General features: G+C 39.4%; 2 protein-coding genes across 5 annotated transcripts; one reads left to right on the top strand and one right to left on the bottom strand.

Annotated features, from left to right (window-relative positions):
* Nucleotides 1-24: 24 nt before the first annotated feature.
* Nucleotides 25-5,680, top strand: LOC118431923. Its single transcript, XM_035843363.1, has 2 exons — nucleotides 25-709; nucleotides 3,709-5,680. Exons 1-2 carry the CDS (start codon nucleotides 673-675, stop codon nucleotides 4,599-4,601), a joined length of 930 nt encoding a protein of 309 aa, XP_035699256.1. The 5' UTR covers nucleotides 25-672; the 3' UTR covers nucleotides 4,602-5,680.
* On the bottom strand, nucleotides 5,346-15,544 carry LOC118431924 (peroxiredoxin-1-like). Of its 4 annotated transcripts, none has more exons than XM_035843366.1 (8): nucleotides 15,384-15,544; nucleotides 10,486-10,606; nucleotides 9,812-9,848; nucleotides 8,247-8,363; nucleotides 7,572-7,694; nucleotides 6,526-6,656; nucleotides 5,952-6,050; nucleotides 5,346-5,852 (listed from the first exon to the last, which is right to left on the bottom strand). In XM_035843366.1, the coding sequence occupies exons 2-7, from the start codon at nucleotides 10,589-10,591 to the stop codon at nucleotides 5,968-5,970; spliced, it is 597 nt and encodes a 198-aa protein (XP_035699259.1). In that variant the 5' UTR covers nucleotides 10,592-10,606; nucleotides 15,384-15,544; the 3' UTR covers nucleotides 5,346-5,852; nucleotides 5,952-5,967. The 4 variants fall into 4 exon arrangements, with proteins under 4 accessions (XP_035699259.1, XP_035699258.1, XP_035699257.1 ...); XM_035843365.1 differs by having other exon boundaries at nucleotides 5,346-5,858; nucleotides 5,958-6,050; nucleotides 15,384-15,543; XM_035843364.1 differs by having other exon boundaries at nucleotides 5,346-6,050; nucleotides 15,384-15,543.

Consider the following 15,544-nt stretch of genomic DNA (forward strand, 5'->3'; position numbering starts at 1 on the left):
GGCTATCTCAGGGGGGTCCGCGACAATTCAAAACTGCCCCCTGAGGACTTGATTGACAACATCATCACTATGACAACGCCACACACCTGTCTTGAACTCCTCACCTGTCCTGCACATCACACGTATTACCGCAGGTGAGGTATTGTTACCCGTCACGGGTCTGCTATTGTTCTCCAACTACATGTAGTAATCACTGGACGATTAGAGGCAGACTTTTTATGCGTGAGTTGTCTTTACCAGTAAGTGATACCGGTGTTACGAGACGTTTATATCGCCTGCGGACAAATCCCCATGTGAACGGAGTCACAACGCGTTTTGCATACCCCACAACACTCGGAAGAAGACACAAGGTGTCCACTGCAACTACGCTTCCAGTAGAGCGTTTTATGTACGTTTTAACGCGATGTTTGCTTCGAATTAGCCTCCACCAGGCCTTCCGAAGGGAGCATGGATCGTAGTATTCGGCAAAAAGGGGAATAGTCGGCCAGTAGAGTCAGTCCACGCAAGGGGCGGTTAAGATTTTCCCCTCCGAACATCGTAAGCTGTACTTCACTGACAAGTTTTCTTGTCTAGTTGGCCGATTTTTACAAGTTTTCTAGCGACCAATGGATTCTGGTCACTAGATTCGAGATTCGATCGTATCTTGGAGGTGAATTTTTCCTGACTTGAGCTATGTCTGCTGCACCACCGATGTCAAACGATGGACAAGGTAAGTCTTCGAGTTAGTAAACTGGTCAAGGAAATGAACTGTAAAAAAACTCACTCGAGCTCCTTGCTTAATTGTGTGCCTTAGCTAACTTGAAGAGTCACAGAACTTTGCAAGACGTTTTAAGACATCCTTGAAGGAGCGTATTAGTAAATTTAAGGTTTTTGAATGTGGACCTTTATTGTACATTTTAACCAACTAAATGGATAGGTATAGTTCACAGCAAAGATGTTTACAAATGTAGGATAGACTATCGTTATCTCTGTAATATATAGGTTCTTCTCTCTTCTTGGTAATAGTGAAATGTAGGGTTGTATGGGTTTTGCTATAGTCGGTTTAACAGAACGTAAAACTACACTCAGTTAACTCTGTAAAAGCATTGTCAATAGGCCTAAGATACGACAAAACTTATGTATATCTAGTATAGTGTTTGTTGATCAGGGCTTCTTGAAAATGTAGGATTGCATGGGTTTAGCTATATAGTCCGTTCATCAAAACGCAAAACCACATATGTACAGTTAACTCTATACAAGCGCTGTGTCGGTATACTACATACATGTAGGCCTAAAAGACAGCAAACCTTGTTGTGTATCTCTGCTATAGTGTTGATCAACAGCCCTGAATATGTTTGCCACATATGCGTGTTATTCTACGGCGGTTTCAACCCACAAACAACGGCGAACCAAGTATCTTTTTTGGGTAGCACAATGACTAGATACCCATATAGATGTCCCACTATAGAGTTAGGTTTCAGGGTGCGTTTGTCTACACAAGCCTGTGTACTGTGGCACAAGTCATCACATGTCACCACTCACTTGTTTATGTTGTTGTCGAGATGTTTATTTTCGGACGTCATTTACGCATCACTTTACAGTGTTACAAGTCCCTGTCACATACAGGGTCATATTTTATTTAGTAAGGATCTCCACACGACTTGCCCCTGACCACTCTACAACCAATGGTCGGTGCTGGATTGGGAGTAGACTGGAATCTATCGTATCTTTGCTCCAGTTTGGTCCTGTTATCGCATTTAATAAGAATATGGTTTTACCGAGTTCATCAAAATTTATAGTCCGTTGACACAGTCACAGACGACTTTTAAAGACTTGTAGAGAACCTCGCCGATCAATTCCTGACCATAGAAAACCTTACAACTCAAACCTTACCCAACCTTGGACAAGGTCGTGAGGCCATGGTCGGCTATGCGTGAAAGGGCTTAAGACAGTTGTAAGCAATATGTCGTTACTCGTGTTGATTAAACAAAATGTAGATCTATGTGTTTTGTAGTCTGGCTATTCGAAGCCAAGCGGCAAGCTGTGAAAAACTTTAATTGTTTCTGTGACGCCAAGATAATGACAAGATTACCAAATTGTCTACACCACGGGTAATTTGCACTGAAGACGAAGCCCAGCAAATGTGTTATATAGGACGTGTGATCTTAAATCTTGAGAGCGCTCGAAAGCCATGGAAACAAAAAATAGCATTTGTTGTCCCTACCAATGCCTGATGGCCATTGGGTGTATAAAGCGAATTTAAAGGCACCTGTTACCAACAAAGCAAGAATGTGTGTATTTCCATATTTGAGTACATGTCGACATAAGTACCTGAACAGTATTTTAATGTTTGAAATTAGATGTGCATATGCTGTGACAGACCCTTATATTCCATGTGTAAAGAGTATTATATTTGATCAACATGTCGATGTCTTTCATTCCCCATTCGGTCTTTTTAGAGACTATAGCGCGCTCGATTTACGAGTTGACGGACCGACTAAAAACTATCAAGGGTAAAATATGTCCCCATTACTAAGATTTAAAAAGAAAGCACCTCCAGAGAATAACCCTAGAGAAGATGACAGGATAATGGTGATTTAAATCAAACCTAGAACTCTTTGGATCAACTGTAAAGAAATTTGAATCCATTTCAGCCAAACTCTGTAGAAATTTCTTAGTAAAGAAGGATATTCCTGGGGCCAGGGTGGTTACGCTATCATGTTCCACATCTCCCGTATTGTAAGGAGATTAAACACGGCATACCTTAGACGGGAGACTCTTTGATGCATGTGTAGATGTAAATACGGTATAATTATGGGATCATACTGTCATGGATAGCATGCTTGAGGGTATGGTAGCTGCAGTTTGTTAGCTAACCGCTAGGTTGAGCTTGCAACTTGTTTGTAATACTAGTAATAAGAATAATGGATATGCTGGCCACATTTCGAGACAGGAAATTAGATAGACTTTGATTACCTATTCTGGAACCTGTGACCTAACTTCCTGCCAGTGTCCCCAATGTGGCTGGCTAGTGGGAATAAGTGCAGAAATACACAGATGGACAGACACATCGAAAAACACATAGCTTATTGTTTTGCCTGGAGAGTGATTGGTGTATGTCTAGGGGTAAATGGGGAATAATTAAGGGATCATACTGTCATGGATACCACCTGTAGGGTATGGCAGCTGCAGTTTGTTAACTAACCGCTAGAGTGAGTTTGCATTGTTGGTTACTATTAAATAATGAGGATGGGATATCCTGGTCACAGTTTGATGTAACTGATACAGAAGCCGATGCTTGCTGGTAAACATTCAATTGCAAGGGGGCAAAGCAGGCTAACACATCTTTTAAAAAAGATACAGTTTTACGGTTATGTGTTCTGCACTTCAGATAAGAAAAGATATAATGTTATAAAGAATGATATAAAAGTTATACAGTAGAAAAATTTAGAAGTTCTCATAACACCAAGAACTATTTTAAGCTTTATTATTGTTAATTTTTCGCAGGTTATGTCTATAGATTTTCCCAGATTCCTTATTTGATTCTACATTGGGCAACATACCTGCATTTCAGGAAATTGACGACAGGAAATGACATAAATTTTTGATTACCTATTCTGGGACCTTTGGCCTAACTTCCTGTTCCTGTCCCCAACATGCCTAGCACATGGAATTGAGTGTGGAAACACAGACAAACATGAAAATAACACTTTCCTTTATAATTCACAGGCGGGCTGGTTGAGTTGTCCACCGGACACAGTATGTCCCTACAGACTGCCCGCATGATGAACGTTTCGCTGCAGCGCCGCCTACACGACAAGGTGCATCGGATTGAACTGCAGCACCAAAAGACCCGTCTTGCCCACAACATAGAGACTCGAGACCTAAAGGACCTACTTAATGCAATCAAGTCCCAACCTGTGGAATACCTTGATCCCCAAAACAACCCTCGTGCAAAACAGGATAAGGGTAGAAACAGTCCTCGGCGACAGTCCACGCACAATGCGAGTCATAGACCTCAGATTCCGAGATTGCCACAAACGGCGGACCCAGATTTGGCACGGAAACAGCCGAATGCTACCGAAGTTACGGAAAAAGTGTCGTCCATTCGCTGGCGTAATGTAGCAGAAAGGACCCCACGGCTTGCAGCAAATGGTATGTCCCTAAATGCAACGGAACAGACGAAAGCTCAGGACAAAACTGCACCTGAAAGAACGACTGGTTTGCAACCGGTATTACCTGGGTTGTTTCCTGGCAAAAATTCGAACAACCTACGGCTTTCTCCAACGAGATCGACAAATGAGCCTGTTCGAAGCGCGTCTGTTTCCAACATGTACATCAAAACACCAACGCCAGGAGGCGCCACTCAGTCAGTACCGACGCTAAGCTTCATACAGCTCGCGTCACAAATGAAGGCCTTCAGTCTGCCAAACCTGAGGAAACGGCCTGTGAATAACAACGACAAACCGTCACAAATCGCCATGGCGACCAAACTGACGAGAAAGCAGAGGTGTGCGTCGTATTCGGTTGGGATGGAAGGGGAGGGGTCGACAAGTCCCGCCCCTCTGCGCCTGCCCTCATTAGCCAATGACACCAAGTGGAGCCTGTCTTTACGCAAATGATTGACAGCTCATACAACTGACAATGATCATGCTTGAACAGACCAATCCTGTTGTCCATCACAATTAGCAATTCAACCAATGACAGCATGGCTATTAGCAGTTCAACCAATGAGAGAGTGGCTGCATGTCTGTCTAATACAATGTACTAGTATATGCATTTTCATTTTGTACTTCTGCTTGTTGAAGGATAAGTCTATTACCTTGAAACCACAACCATGTTTTATATGGAAAAAGACTGTTGCGACCTAACAATTACATGCTGGCATATTTTGCTTTGAATGCTACTCAGGCAATAGTAATTATATGAATAAAAAGATGTGTGTTCTTAACATATTATTTACGTGTGCATACTGACTATGATATGTAATACTAATGCTAAGGGGATGAGGTATTTTTTGGGGATACAGACTGTAAAATAAATATCAATATTAACATTTGTGCAATGTTTACTAATACAATTAGAAATGTATACTATAAATGTATTCATGTATGTAAATTTGTTTACTTTTGTGGTGGTTCTATTCTGCAGTACGAGGAAAAAGGAGATTTACAAAGTGTTAAATCTCTGGTTGAAGCAATTGCGTAGTACAGCAGTTGTACTGTAAAAAGACATATTTGCGGCATAAGGAATTTACAGTGAAGAGATTGCCTAAAAAACTACGAAAATGATGCCACCACATGTTAAAAGATGTGCAGTATATCAATGACATAGCATGATAGTATAAGAAGGAAATAAAAGCCATGTTTTGTTGCTCAAAGCACCTCCTGTTTATTTACTTTCAAGCAAAGAACAACTTTCCTATCACAAAGGGTACCAAACAACCATAGCTTTCAAATGCTTGTAAGTTTTGCATGGGAAAGACAGCAAAAGACGGAATGTCAACAGTCAAAACCACATGCTTAAACAATATCTTTTCAATCTATCAGAGATTCCCAATCCTTCTTACCTACTGAACTTACAATTTGCACACTCCTCGATAACTTTGTTCATGATGCCACAATACTTTTTTTAAGTGTCTTCTCTCTAAGCTAATCATTAGTATTTCTACACCACAGAATAGATAACATGAAAAAGTGCACATACATGAACACAACAACCAAAACAACCAAAAACAGAATACGATACTCTGATCATTCAACATAGGATCTTGATAATTATCTTTAGAATTAAGAATTCTGCTTTATTAAGAGATGTACAAACACATTTCAGCAGGATCTTGTCTAGAAAGTTAAGACAATGGTTGTCAAATCTTCAAGCAGATGTTGGGGTGAAAGATGAGTTATTTGAGGGGCTGACAGAGAAGCCCAACTGTGATCTTTCACCCAATATCTGCTTGGAGATTTCGGTTGTCCACGTGTTAGTGAACTACTGCTTGGAGAAATATTCTTTGCTGTCCTTTACGTCAGGTTTGATGGTGTCAGCGCCAGGCTTCCATCCAGCAGGGCACACTGTAAGTGGTCAGGAAAAAATGTATTGTTTAAGTAATGTACTAAACATTACTACAGGTGTAGCAGGCCATATGGTACCCCTGTTAAAAATGTACTTGGGTACATTTTGACAAGGGGTAGATTGTGGGCTGCTAGACCTGTAACTGTTTTTTCCCCTTTGAGGACACATGATATGAAAAATATTCTAGAAGAGTTTGTTTTTATAAGATAATTCACAAATCCTGTCTTTTGTATTATTTTTCAAAAGATCACTACTGCTTTCTTTAAAGGCTTTTTTAAATCACAGATGGTCTGTTTTCCATAAACATCAAAGGTTAGAAAAAATGCCAATGGCTGCCAAGAAGTTTTTGAGAATGTTTTTAAAATCTATGTTTCAGTTTGAATGATTGTCAATGCATTATTGAAACTATTTGAACTTAATACTTTTCCAATCTTACAATTCTACATAAAAGATTTCTACAACAAAGTCACCAACCTTCCCCATGCTTGTCTGTGAACTGGAAGGCCTGTACCAGACGCAGGGTCTCGTCAACTGAACGCCCGACCGGCAGGTCATTGATCGTGATCTGGCGCAGCGTACCCTTGTCGTCAATGATGAACAAACCACTGAAACCATACATAGAAAAAATTACATTCAATATAAAATGAAAAAGACACAGAATGCCACCCAGTAAAAATTGTCTAGTGTGGCCTTGTGGTTGGGGCCAAGTTATCTCAGAATAAAAGGTTCTGGATTTGAATCTCTAGTGGGTTCCTTTCAACAATTTCCATACTATGCTCAGGTTGGTACCTAGCTTCTGTTAGGAAAGTCCTCTTGGATGTGATGGAGGTCCTGCATTCAAGGAGAGCCAAACCTAGAGCACTTAATATCCACCTGACTTGTGGAAAAGAGTTCATTCCGGTGTGAGCGGATCAAACCTTTACAGTCTAATCTTACAACTCTTGCACCTACTATACAAAACTGGTGTGTTATGGTCTCATTGATGAGTTTCTTCTTCCCATAGACTTCTATGTATTAATTCGTGGTTTAAATGGGCGCGTTCATAATGAAGCTACGTGAAATTTCAGCAGATTTTTCATTCTATGTCGAGCACATTTACCCTGTATCGTGGGGAAAAATTGCCAACGTAAACTATACATAGGAACTTTTTTTATAGCAATTACAAACTACGATTAGTCAATCCCCACAAAAGGCACTTTTTCGCTGCTAGCGTACAACCGCACCACTCAGAACCCACGACTGTGTACCTCCGACCTAGCGCGCGGCTGCAAAACTTTACCTGCTAATTTCTTCAGTTACAAACAAGCTTTCACCAATCTAGCTTTCGAGATCAGTTCCGCTGGCTAAAAGGGAATTTCTCACCGCTAAAAACATGTGTCCGTGCAGCCGTTCATTTTTTGGCTCGGATCTCTTTTAGGGTCCCCACTCGGAGTAATACATCAATGTGACCTTATGCATTAAGGTAGTTTACTGGCTATGCAATACAAAAAACAAACAAAAGCAACAATAAGGAAACTCACCGGAATGCAATGCCCGCGTCTTCCATCAACACTCCATAGTCTCGGGAGATGGTCATGGCTTTGTCTGCCATAAGTGGGATTTTCATCTGGCCCAGTCCACCTTGCTTTCTGGGGGTGTTTGTCCTATAGTACAGAAAACGTTATCATCTTAAATTAAAGGGTAGAAAGATTTCTCTTTTGTTATTCTTTTCATGTGAGTTACAAAATCCCTCTGAACAGAAGAAAAGTTGTACACAAAATAATGTGTACAGTTCTGCATCGTTCCAAGAAGCGTAGCACCACTTGAGGTCATTTTCCAATCAGTGCAAAAACCTCCTATAAAGTATACATTCAGACTTTGGCAATGACTTGCGGCTCCTTTAGAATCTAGAAAAGTGTTTATTCCAGAAAATATGGTTAAGTTAATCTATAAAAATAACAATAACACAAATTTCGAGCAAGCAACCCCCCTCCCAAATATCAAGCTGAAATCAACATAACAACTTATCTCTTTTTCTTGAAGTCTAAAATAGAGGTTTTGTTTTGATATTACAAAACACTAGATCCTAGTGAGCGCTCTACTTTTACTTTCTTATCTACAGTCAGCAGCTTGGAGTATTTAATACATCCTTTGGGAGATGTTGAGTGGTTTTAAAGGTCATATGTAAAGCTGTCCAACAGTTGTTCAACACGCACCATGCCAAGTGGGAGAACTGGGAGTCTGTGGAACACGCCAACACCTCGCAATTGATCTTTTTAAACTCCTCCACGCGGTCGCTGAAGGCGATGATTTCTGTCGGACACACAAACGTGCTGGAAGAGTAAACAACACAACAAGTCAATATATGTTTGAAATATATGTACAGTCCATATAATTGTTATCTAGATAAGGAAGCTAGTATTACATTAACATTAAGCAGCAGATAAAAACATTAACCTTAAGTGACATAGGCAGGGTTCTCCCCAGAGAGTGGAATAAGGGAGGCCCTCCACTATACTCTCAGCCAGCTCCACTATACTATTTTTCAAATTTAGTGTGTTTCTTCCCTATTTTCTTTGTTAGTTTTGCTAAGATTAATGACAATTCACAGATTTTTGTACCAAGTGGCATCACTTTTCCAGTCAGCATTGTCTGCAAAAACTTGTGAATGAGCAATGATCAAAACAATAGTAGTTTTGCCACTTCACAACAAAGGAATAACAACAGTATATTATACTTGTAGTATTTGACACCCTCTGTCATTGCAAAATGAACCCATTTTCATGAAAGTGCAGCGCGTTGGTGCGGGTTATTTTTGCTAGCCCTTCCACTATACTAAACAATTCTGGGGAGAACCCTGCATAGGTATACTTTAGTGCTGCAAGTACATCATGATATCATGATATCATGCATTTTTGTGCACCCAGAATTGCAGATATTTGTGTAAGGACAGATTATGTTCATGTATGTAAAGGTAATTTGCACAGTGTCACTGGTAAACAGCATACTCTTGACAATCAAGAGTCAAAGATAACTACTAGTAAACCTCTACTAGCTATGTGTTGAAGTTCTTAAATTCAAATTGAAGAGCCAGTGAATTATGTCATCGGGTTGGCGAATCACTGGACAGCAAGGTTCTTTACTCACAACTAGGGGTGGGTACTGGTACAGAAAATTCAGGTGCAGGTCCGGTTCAGGTCCAAAGGATCAGGTCCAGTACAGAACCTGATTCAGTATGACTCATACCAAAGGTCCATTTCACTACAAAGAAATCTGTTTGGTGGAGTATTAGCCTTACACTGGCGTTTTTAAATCCTATAACACTAACTGCACCTGCACAATTGGCTATAAAACTTGGTATGAATTACTATAAACTCTACTCTACTTCACTTGTTATTTTCAGCGCCAAAACACGTGAATGCCTGATAAAATAATCTCTTCATTTTCTAATCGGCCCAACATCCGGTCGACTTAATTTTTTTCAGGTCCGGTCTTTCTGGACCGGTCCAATAAGAAAAAATGGTTTTGTACCGGTACGCTGTACCGATACCCAGCCCTACTCACAACCAAGACAAAACCCCTCAGCTGATGTTCTGGTGACCTTCCTCAGGGCAATTCTGTCAGAACTGGTCTAGAAAGGGACAGATGGTCGCCAAAACTTCACCTGTGAGGGCTTTTGTCTTGGTTGTGAGTAAAGAACCTTGCTGTCCTCCAAAAAGTCCATTTTGTGATGGTATAACTCCTTTATGGTACACAACAAGCAAAGATGAATGCCACTTACAAGTCCATGGGGTAGAAGAAGATGATCAGGTACTTTCCTACAAGAGAGAAGAAACTCATCAGACTTACTTCTCCTATGAGCTAGCATTCTTATAATATTGTTGATGAACTAAAACCAAAGAATACTGTATTGATAAAATATAACAATGCGCATTTAAAACATCATATTTGTGGCTAAAGTCAAGGTACCTCATAGTCATAGTCAGTCTTATATTGTACCATTAATAAAACCATGGGTTGAGTAAGGACAGTCCAGTTAAGTGTATTTCGTAAGGACACAATCAGAAAATTTGTATACAATCAGAAAACATGTACACAATCAGAAAAATGTTATTCAATCAGAAAATCTGTATACAATCAAAACCTATATCATACATCCGGTTACACCGGTGAGGTATACAATTGGAAAATGTGTATACAATCAAAATCAGGAAACCTGTATACAATCAGAAAATATGTAACAATCAAAATCAGGAAACCTGTATACAATCGGAAAAAATGTGTATATGAGCACAAAAATGGTATTCAATCAGAAAACTGCTACACAATAAGAAAACTTCCATACAATTAGAAAACTTGTAAGTTGTACATAATCAGAAGAATGGTTCTCAATCAGAACATTTTCCAGTGTCAAAAGATTGAAAGCACTGTGAAACAAACAAACGTGAAACCCACCTTTGTAGTCGGACAATTTGATGGTACCGAACTCCCCAGAGGGTAGCACGGCTGTGCTCTCGAAGTTCGGAGCTGGGTGCTGGAGTTTGGCTTTTCCGGCAGACATCTTGGTTCAGTACTTCTAGAAACGCAAACAGAGGACATAGAATTCATAAGCTTTCTGCTGACGTTTTAAAAGAGAACTTCGCGATAAATGTATACATATTAAAGTCTGCATGATAGGATGTATACATATTTAAAAGTTAACTATTTTCTATATAGGTTTGTTGCATGATACATATCAATATACATGTACATTTGTTGATACAAATATACACTTATAACTAACATTGGCATATATAAATATACATCTATATCATTGATTCAGAAAGTTCTCACAATCCTATGTTAAGCATAGAAGTTTGAGTCACTAATATACGTTCTTGATAAAACCTGTTATTATATGTGGCTGTACTGTATATAATATGTATTACTTTGCAAATTTTTGGTTGGTTCATAGTCTTTCATATGATTTTTTTGACAAAGATTTAAACAAATACACACAACTAAAGTTCAATTAGCTTGGGGAAGCTTTCGAGACGAACTCTGTCTCTTTGTCAACCCGGGAGTCTCATCTTGGAGTTTCTCTGTCACGTGACATTTGATGGTCTTTCATATGCTTTGACCACACATGTCATCCTGTATTCTCTTATCCTGTCTTTTGAAAGTAGTTATGCACAGACCAAGAATTTTCTGTTTAGCACTAATTGGTCCCTATAGAAATAGGACACAATTACTGCATTATTATCATTCTGCTGCATTTTCTAAAAACAGCTTGTTAACAAGTATTATGACAAGCGTCAATATGATCTGCATAGCAGGATTGGTATATTCAAAAGATAAAGAGAATTTTTCAAAAAGGCTAAAATTATTTGTTCAATATATCATTACCAGCCGGGACTTAATTGTAGCCTCTGCCAGGCTCTGTGGATCGCTGGTCAAATAGTAGAAACTGGACAATAGAGTCAATAGTATGCTAGGGGAGTCAAGCGGCCATAGGAGTCAGTATGTGACCCACAGAGCCTCACATGAGCAATGATCTTTCCCTCAACAATTTACATAAGCTCCTATCCCCTTCCCACACCAGCAATGCCCTTTCCCTTCCATTGACCACAGCTGTCTGTGACATGGAGACCACTTTAAAAAAATCATGCAAATTGGATGGACATCCAAGTAGTGTATATAACAGTAGTACACAGTCTACCCACAGAGTGTAACTGTAAGAAATTCTAATTAAACTTTTAAAGGCATATTTTGCCATGTCAATCACAGCTGTGATGAAGACATGTACACGAAAGCTACAAAAGACTGCTAACATGTTGCTATTGCTTAATACAAAAAGACCAGAGTCTCATGTGTATATCTAGTAAAATCAGCACACCAACCAAGCAAAACTCAGTATCATTTGACAGGAAATTTTACAATCCAGTTAACATTGGAACTCATTACACCACGAATATGTATATTTTTTTAAAATTCATACTAGAATGTTTAAACACTGGCACTGCAAAAACGATCTTCTCCTTAATATCACAAAAATAAATTTATTTACAGTGTATCAATAATGATGCATTATCAAATACATACATGTACTAGCATTGTTATGATTGCTAGTATGTATAAAACAGGATTGAGCAACCATGCTGGAACAAAATTATTTTGAAATAAATTAATAATAAATAGTATAAGTTCAGCTGACATATTTCATAGTACTTACCTTTCCTTGTATAGGAAAAAGAGTTTATACTATTTCGTGTCTAATATCATGTAAATCAACCACCACTGTATACTCAGTACATGTTATACTATAGGATACCATACCTTTTAGCAAGCCTGCTTACAGTCAACAGCAAGAGATCTCTACATGGAACCTCTCACACTGATTATATAAGCATCCAATTCTGCTATGTCATTCTTTCTATTACCATACTTCCTGCCCAAGTAGGGGATAATGCAAAGGAAGCAAATAGGGCATGACTTAGGACATCCTCAATTCTCAGAACTACAAAATGTATATATAAGTGTGTCACGCCTTAGTCTTTTGCATGAATGGTTGAGCTAGCATGCATGATCACTTGTGTATCTTTTTGTACTGGTGTATTCACAACATAGATTATAAGAATCTAACCAAGTTAGATTCAAACCTGTACAAGTGACCACCTCTACATCATATAGGACCACCCCCAATGTGGACATTTTTTGCTGGTCCCTTAGAGTTAGACGTTTCATTGCAGCATTTTTCAAGACAAAGTCAATGAGCTAAAAGTAACAAAAGCAAAAACCACTAGAAAGACCTTCAAAATGTCACCAAAAAAAGTACCACATAAAACAAGCCCAACCCAACATCTGCTTGGAGATTAAGGACTTGAACAAGCAATCCTCAGGTACAGAAATGGGAGTGCTAACCGGGAGACCATGGCATGCTATTTAGACTGTAGTACTTTACAGAGTATCTTAACCTACACATTGAGAGCCGTATTTACACACCACTACCGCCACACAATGACCAAACTGGCAAGGACAACGGCTAGGCTTTTCAATAATGTTTCCAGCCTACTGACTATACTACTTGTGGTTTTACTTTTGTAGTTTGTCACTGACAACTCCACCAAAAAATATGCACTTCTTATGTGCAACCGAATCATTTCAACAGAACGTGAATTTAAAACACTGACTGAAAACATCCTTTTCCCTCCCACTGCAAAATCAAATGAATCTGGAGTATTTGTTATTCCTCTCTCACATAATTTTTTCTCACACCCACAAAATATCCTAAACATTTCTTTTGATACTGTACATCTTTAAATACTTGTAGCATTTTTAATTTTCACGGTCAGATTTCTTGTGGTGACCTCTGTAAGGCCGAAATATTACGTGAATAATTCAGTAATGCAAGCCACAAACTGCAAATACCGCAAATGCCCCATACTGCAGAATTAAGTAAACTTACTGTAATCCGATTTGCAATACTGGATTATTTGCATTATTTGTGTCATTCACCTTAAGGTTATACAGTAAAAGCCGCTTAATTGCACGGCCTATTTGCCAGTGAATTTCGTGCAATTATCCGGCTGGTGCAATAATGCGAAGTTATCTACCTGGACCGCACTGTTTTGGGATTTGGGCATTCCGTGCAGTTAACAGAAGTGTGCGTTAATCCGGTGTGCAATTAACTGGCTTCTACTGTATTACAACCAGCTGCAGTAGGGGGCAAATATTTGGTCAGCAAACATATGCATGACAGTCATGAGAGCTTTCATCATCACTACGTATATAAACATTAAACATTTGCACTGATTTGGACTTTGAAACTATGATTTGACAATTTATCATTTACAACACTATAACTTAGAATAAAGCAGATATTCTGTGACAGTGTGAGGAGAAAAATTGATAAATTTTTATATAAATTCAACTTTATCTTTCAGACAAATTTACCTTTACTAGTTCTTCAATGATAGAAGGAGCTTGAACTTCATAATACATACATTTGTATCATGGGGTAATAAGGAAAGATGACCGCCAAGCTTTTCTTCTTAACATGGCTAAGAAGGCATCATCCCATTATGCATGTCTTACAAAATGTAGGTTATGTGTACTTCGCACCTGAATTTTTCATAACTCTAAGCGAGTCTGCCGATTTAATGTAAAACATACCTGCAGCCTTTCTTATAATTTTATAGGGTAAAGCATTAGTGGTACCCCCCCCCCCCCATGCAGGACCCCATTGATGCTAACCCCCATAGAGGCCCCCATGAAATCATAGATCACTGACCGAGCCTGAGAAGTTTCCAGAACAAAATCTAGCAATGTTTGACTTGGTCTGGCCTTGTTATCTTTCACAATCTAAAACTGTGTACACAGCAAAATGGCAAACTGGTTAAAGTTTTGCAACAACTTAAGCTTCAGACTACATAGAAATGAATACATATTGATGATGTATGCTACGGCCGCGTGGCGCGTTGGTACACCCGATCCCTCGATCTCGGAAGTTAAGCAACGCGACGGTCCGGACAGTGCTTGGATGGGAGACCAACCAAGGACGTCCGGATTGCTGTAGCCTCACGAAGCTTTCCACGAAATCGTCTTCCGGGAGGGACGTAAAACGGGGGTCCCGTGCTCGAGGAGGTGCCTCGACCACGTTAATCAGCCTCATTACTCATAATGGGTACCTACTGGCTGGCAAAATACACCTGGTGTATAATTGATGCGTTACCAAAATATCACAAAAATGAGTCCCAAACTATTTTATGTAAATTATATGCATAAGCCATAAGATACCGGGCATAATATAAAAATCAATGTTAGATAGAAGTCGATATATATCAGCAAAAAATTATGCAAGTCATCTACTGCACCCATTTTATGGAAGTCATAAGGGAAACCTTGACACTTGAAATGCCGGAAATCCGTTTTAAAGGTTTAAAACACATTCCCAAACCCCCCTCCCCACCCTCTCATCTACCCACTTTTCTTTGCAGTCAACCCAGACATCTGAGACAACCCTCATCAGGCATTATTTGTGTGAATTTCTAAAGCATTTTCTGTACCTTTTTACGTCAGATTATCGACGTTTCCTGGTAGTCGTGGAATGGGAGACATTATTCTGACATTCTGTGACATTTCTCACACAAAAGATTGAAGGAAAATGTGCAAAGTCACGTCCTGTAAGTAACGTTACGTAAATACCACTATTACACTTACACACGTGTGTATGTAGGGTGTGTTAGGCTCTACCATATAGACCCACTCAAATAATTCGATGTTTTTGCTCAAAATAAACATCAACACGTCGCGACTAAGCCTTGGATAGAATCGGTAATACCTTGGGATTCATAGACATGAAAATGAAGACTTACCGTCGGCGCTTTCTTGCAGTAAAAAACAAGGAAATAGGAGTTTTCTGTCGTCTGTCTGTCCTCGCTACCGGCGAATGTCAGAAGGTGGTCACGTGGTGCAGGCACGCGCGGTCTTTCAGGGGGCGATACCATTCAGTAAGGGGGGGTCCGGTTTTCGCTAG

The sequence above is a fragment of the Branchiostoma floridae genome, chromosome 15 (assembly GCF_000003815.2).
Source record: "Branchiostoma floridae strain S238N-H82 chromosome 15, Bfl_VNyyK, whole genome shotgun sequence".
Classification (NCBI taxonomy): domain Eukaryota; kingdom Metazoa; phylum Chordata; class Leptocardii; order Amphioxiformes; family Branchiostomatidae; genus Branchiostoma; species Branchiostoma floridae.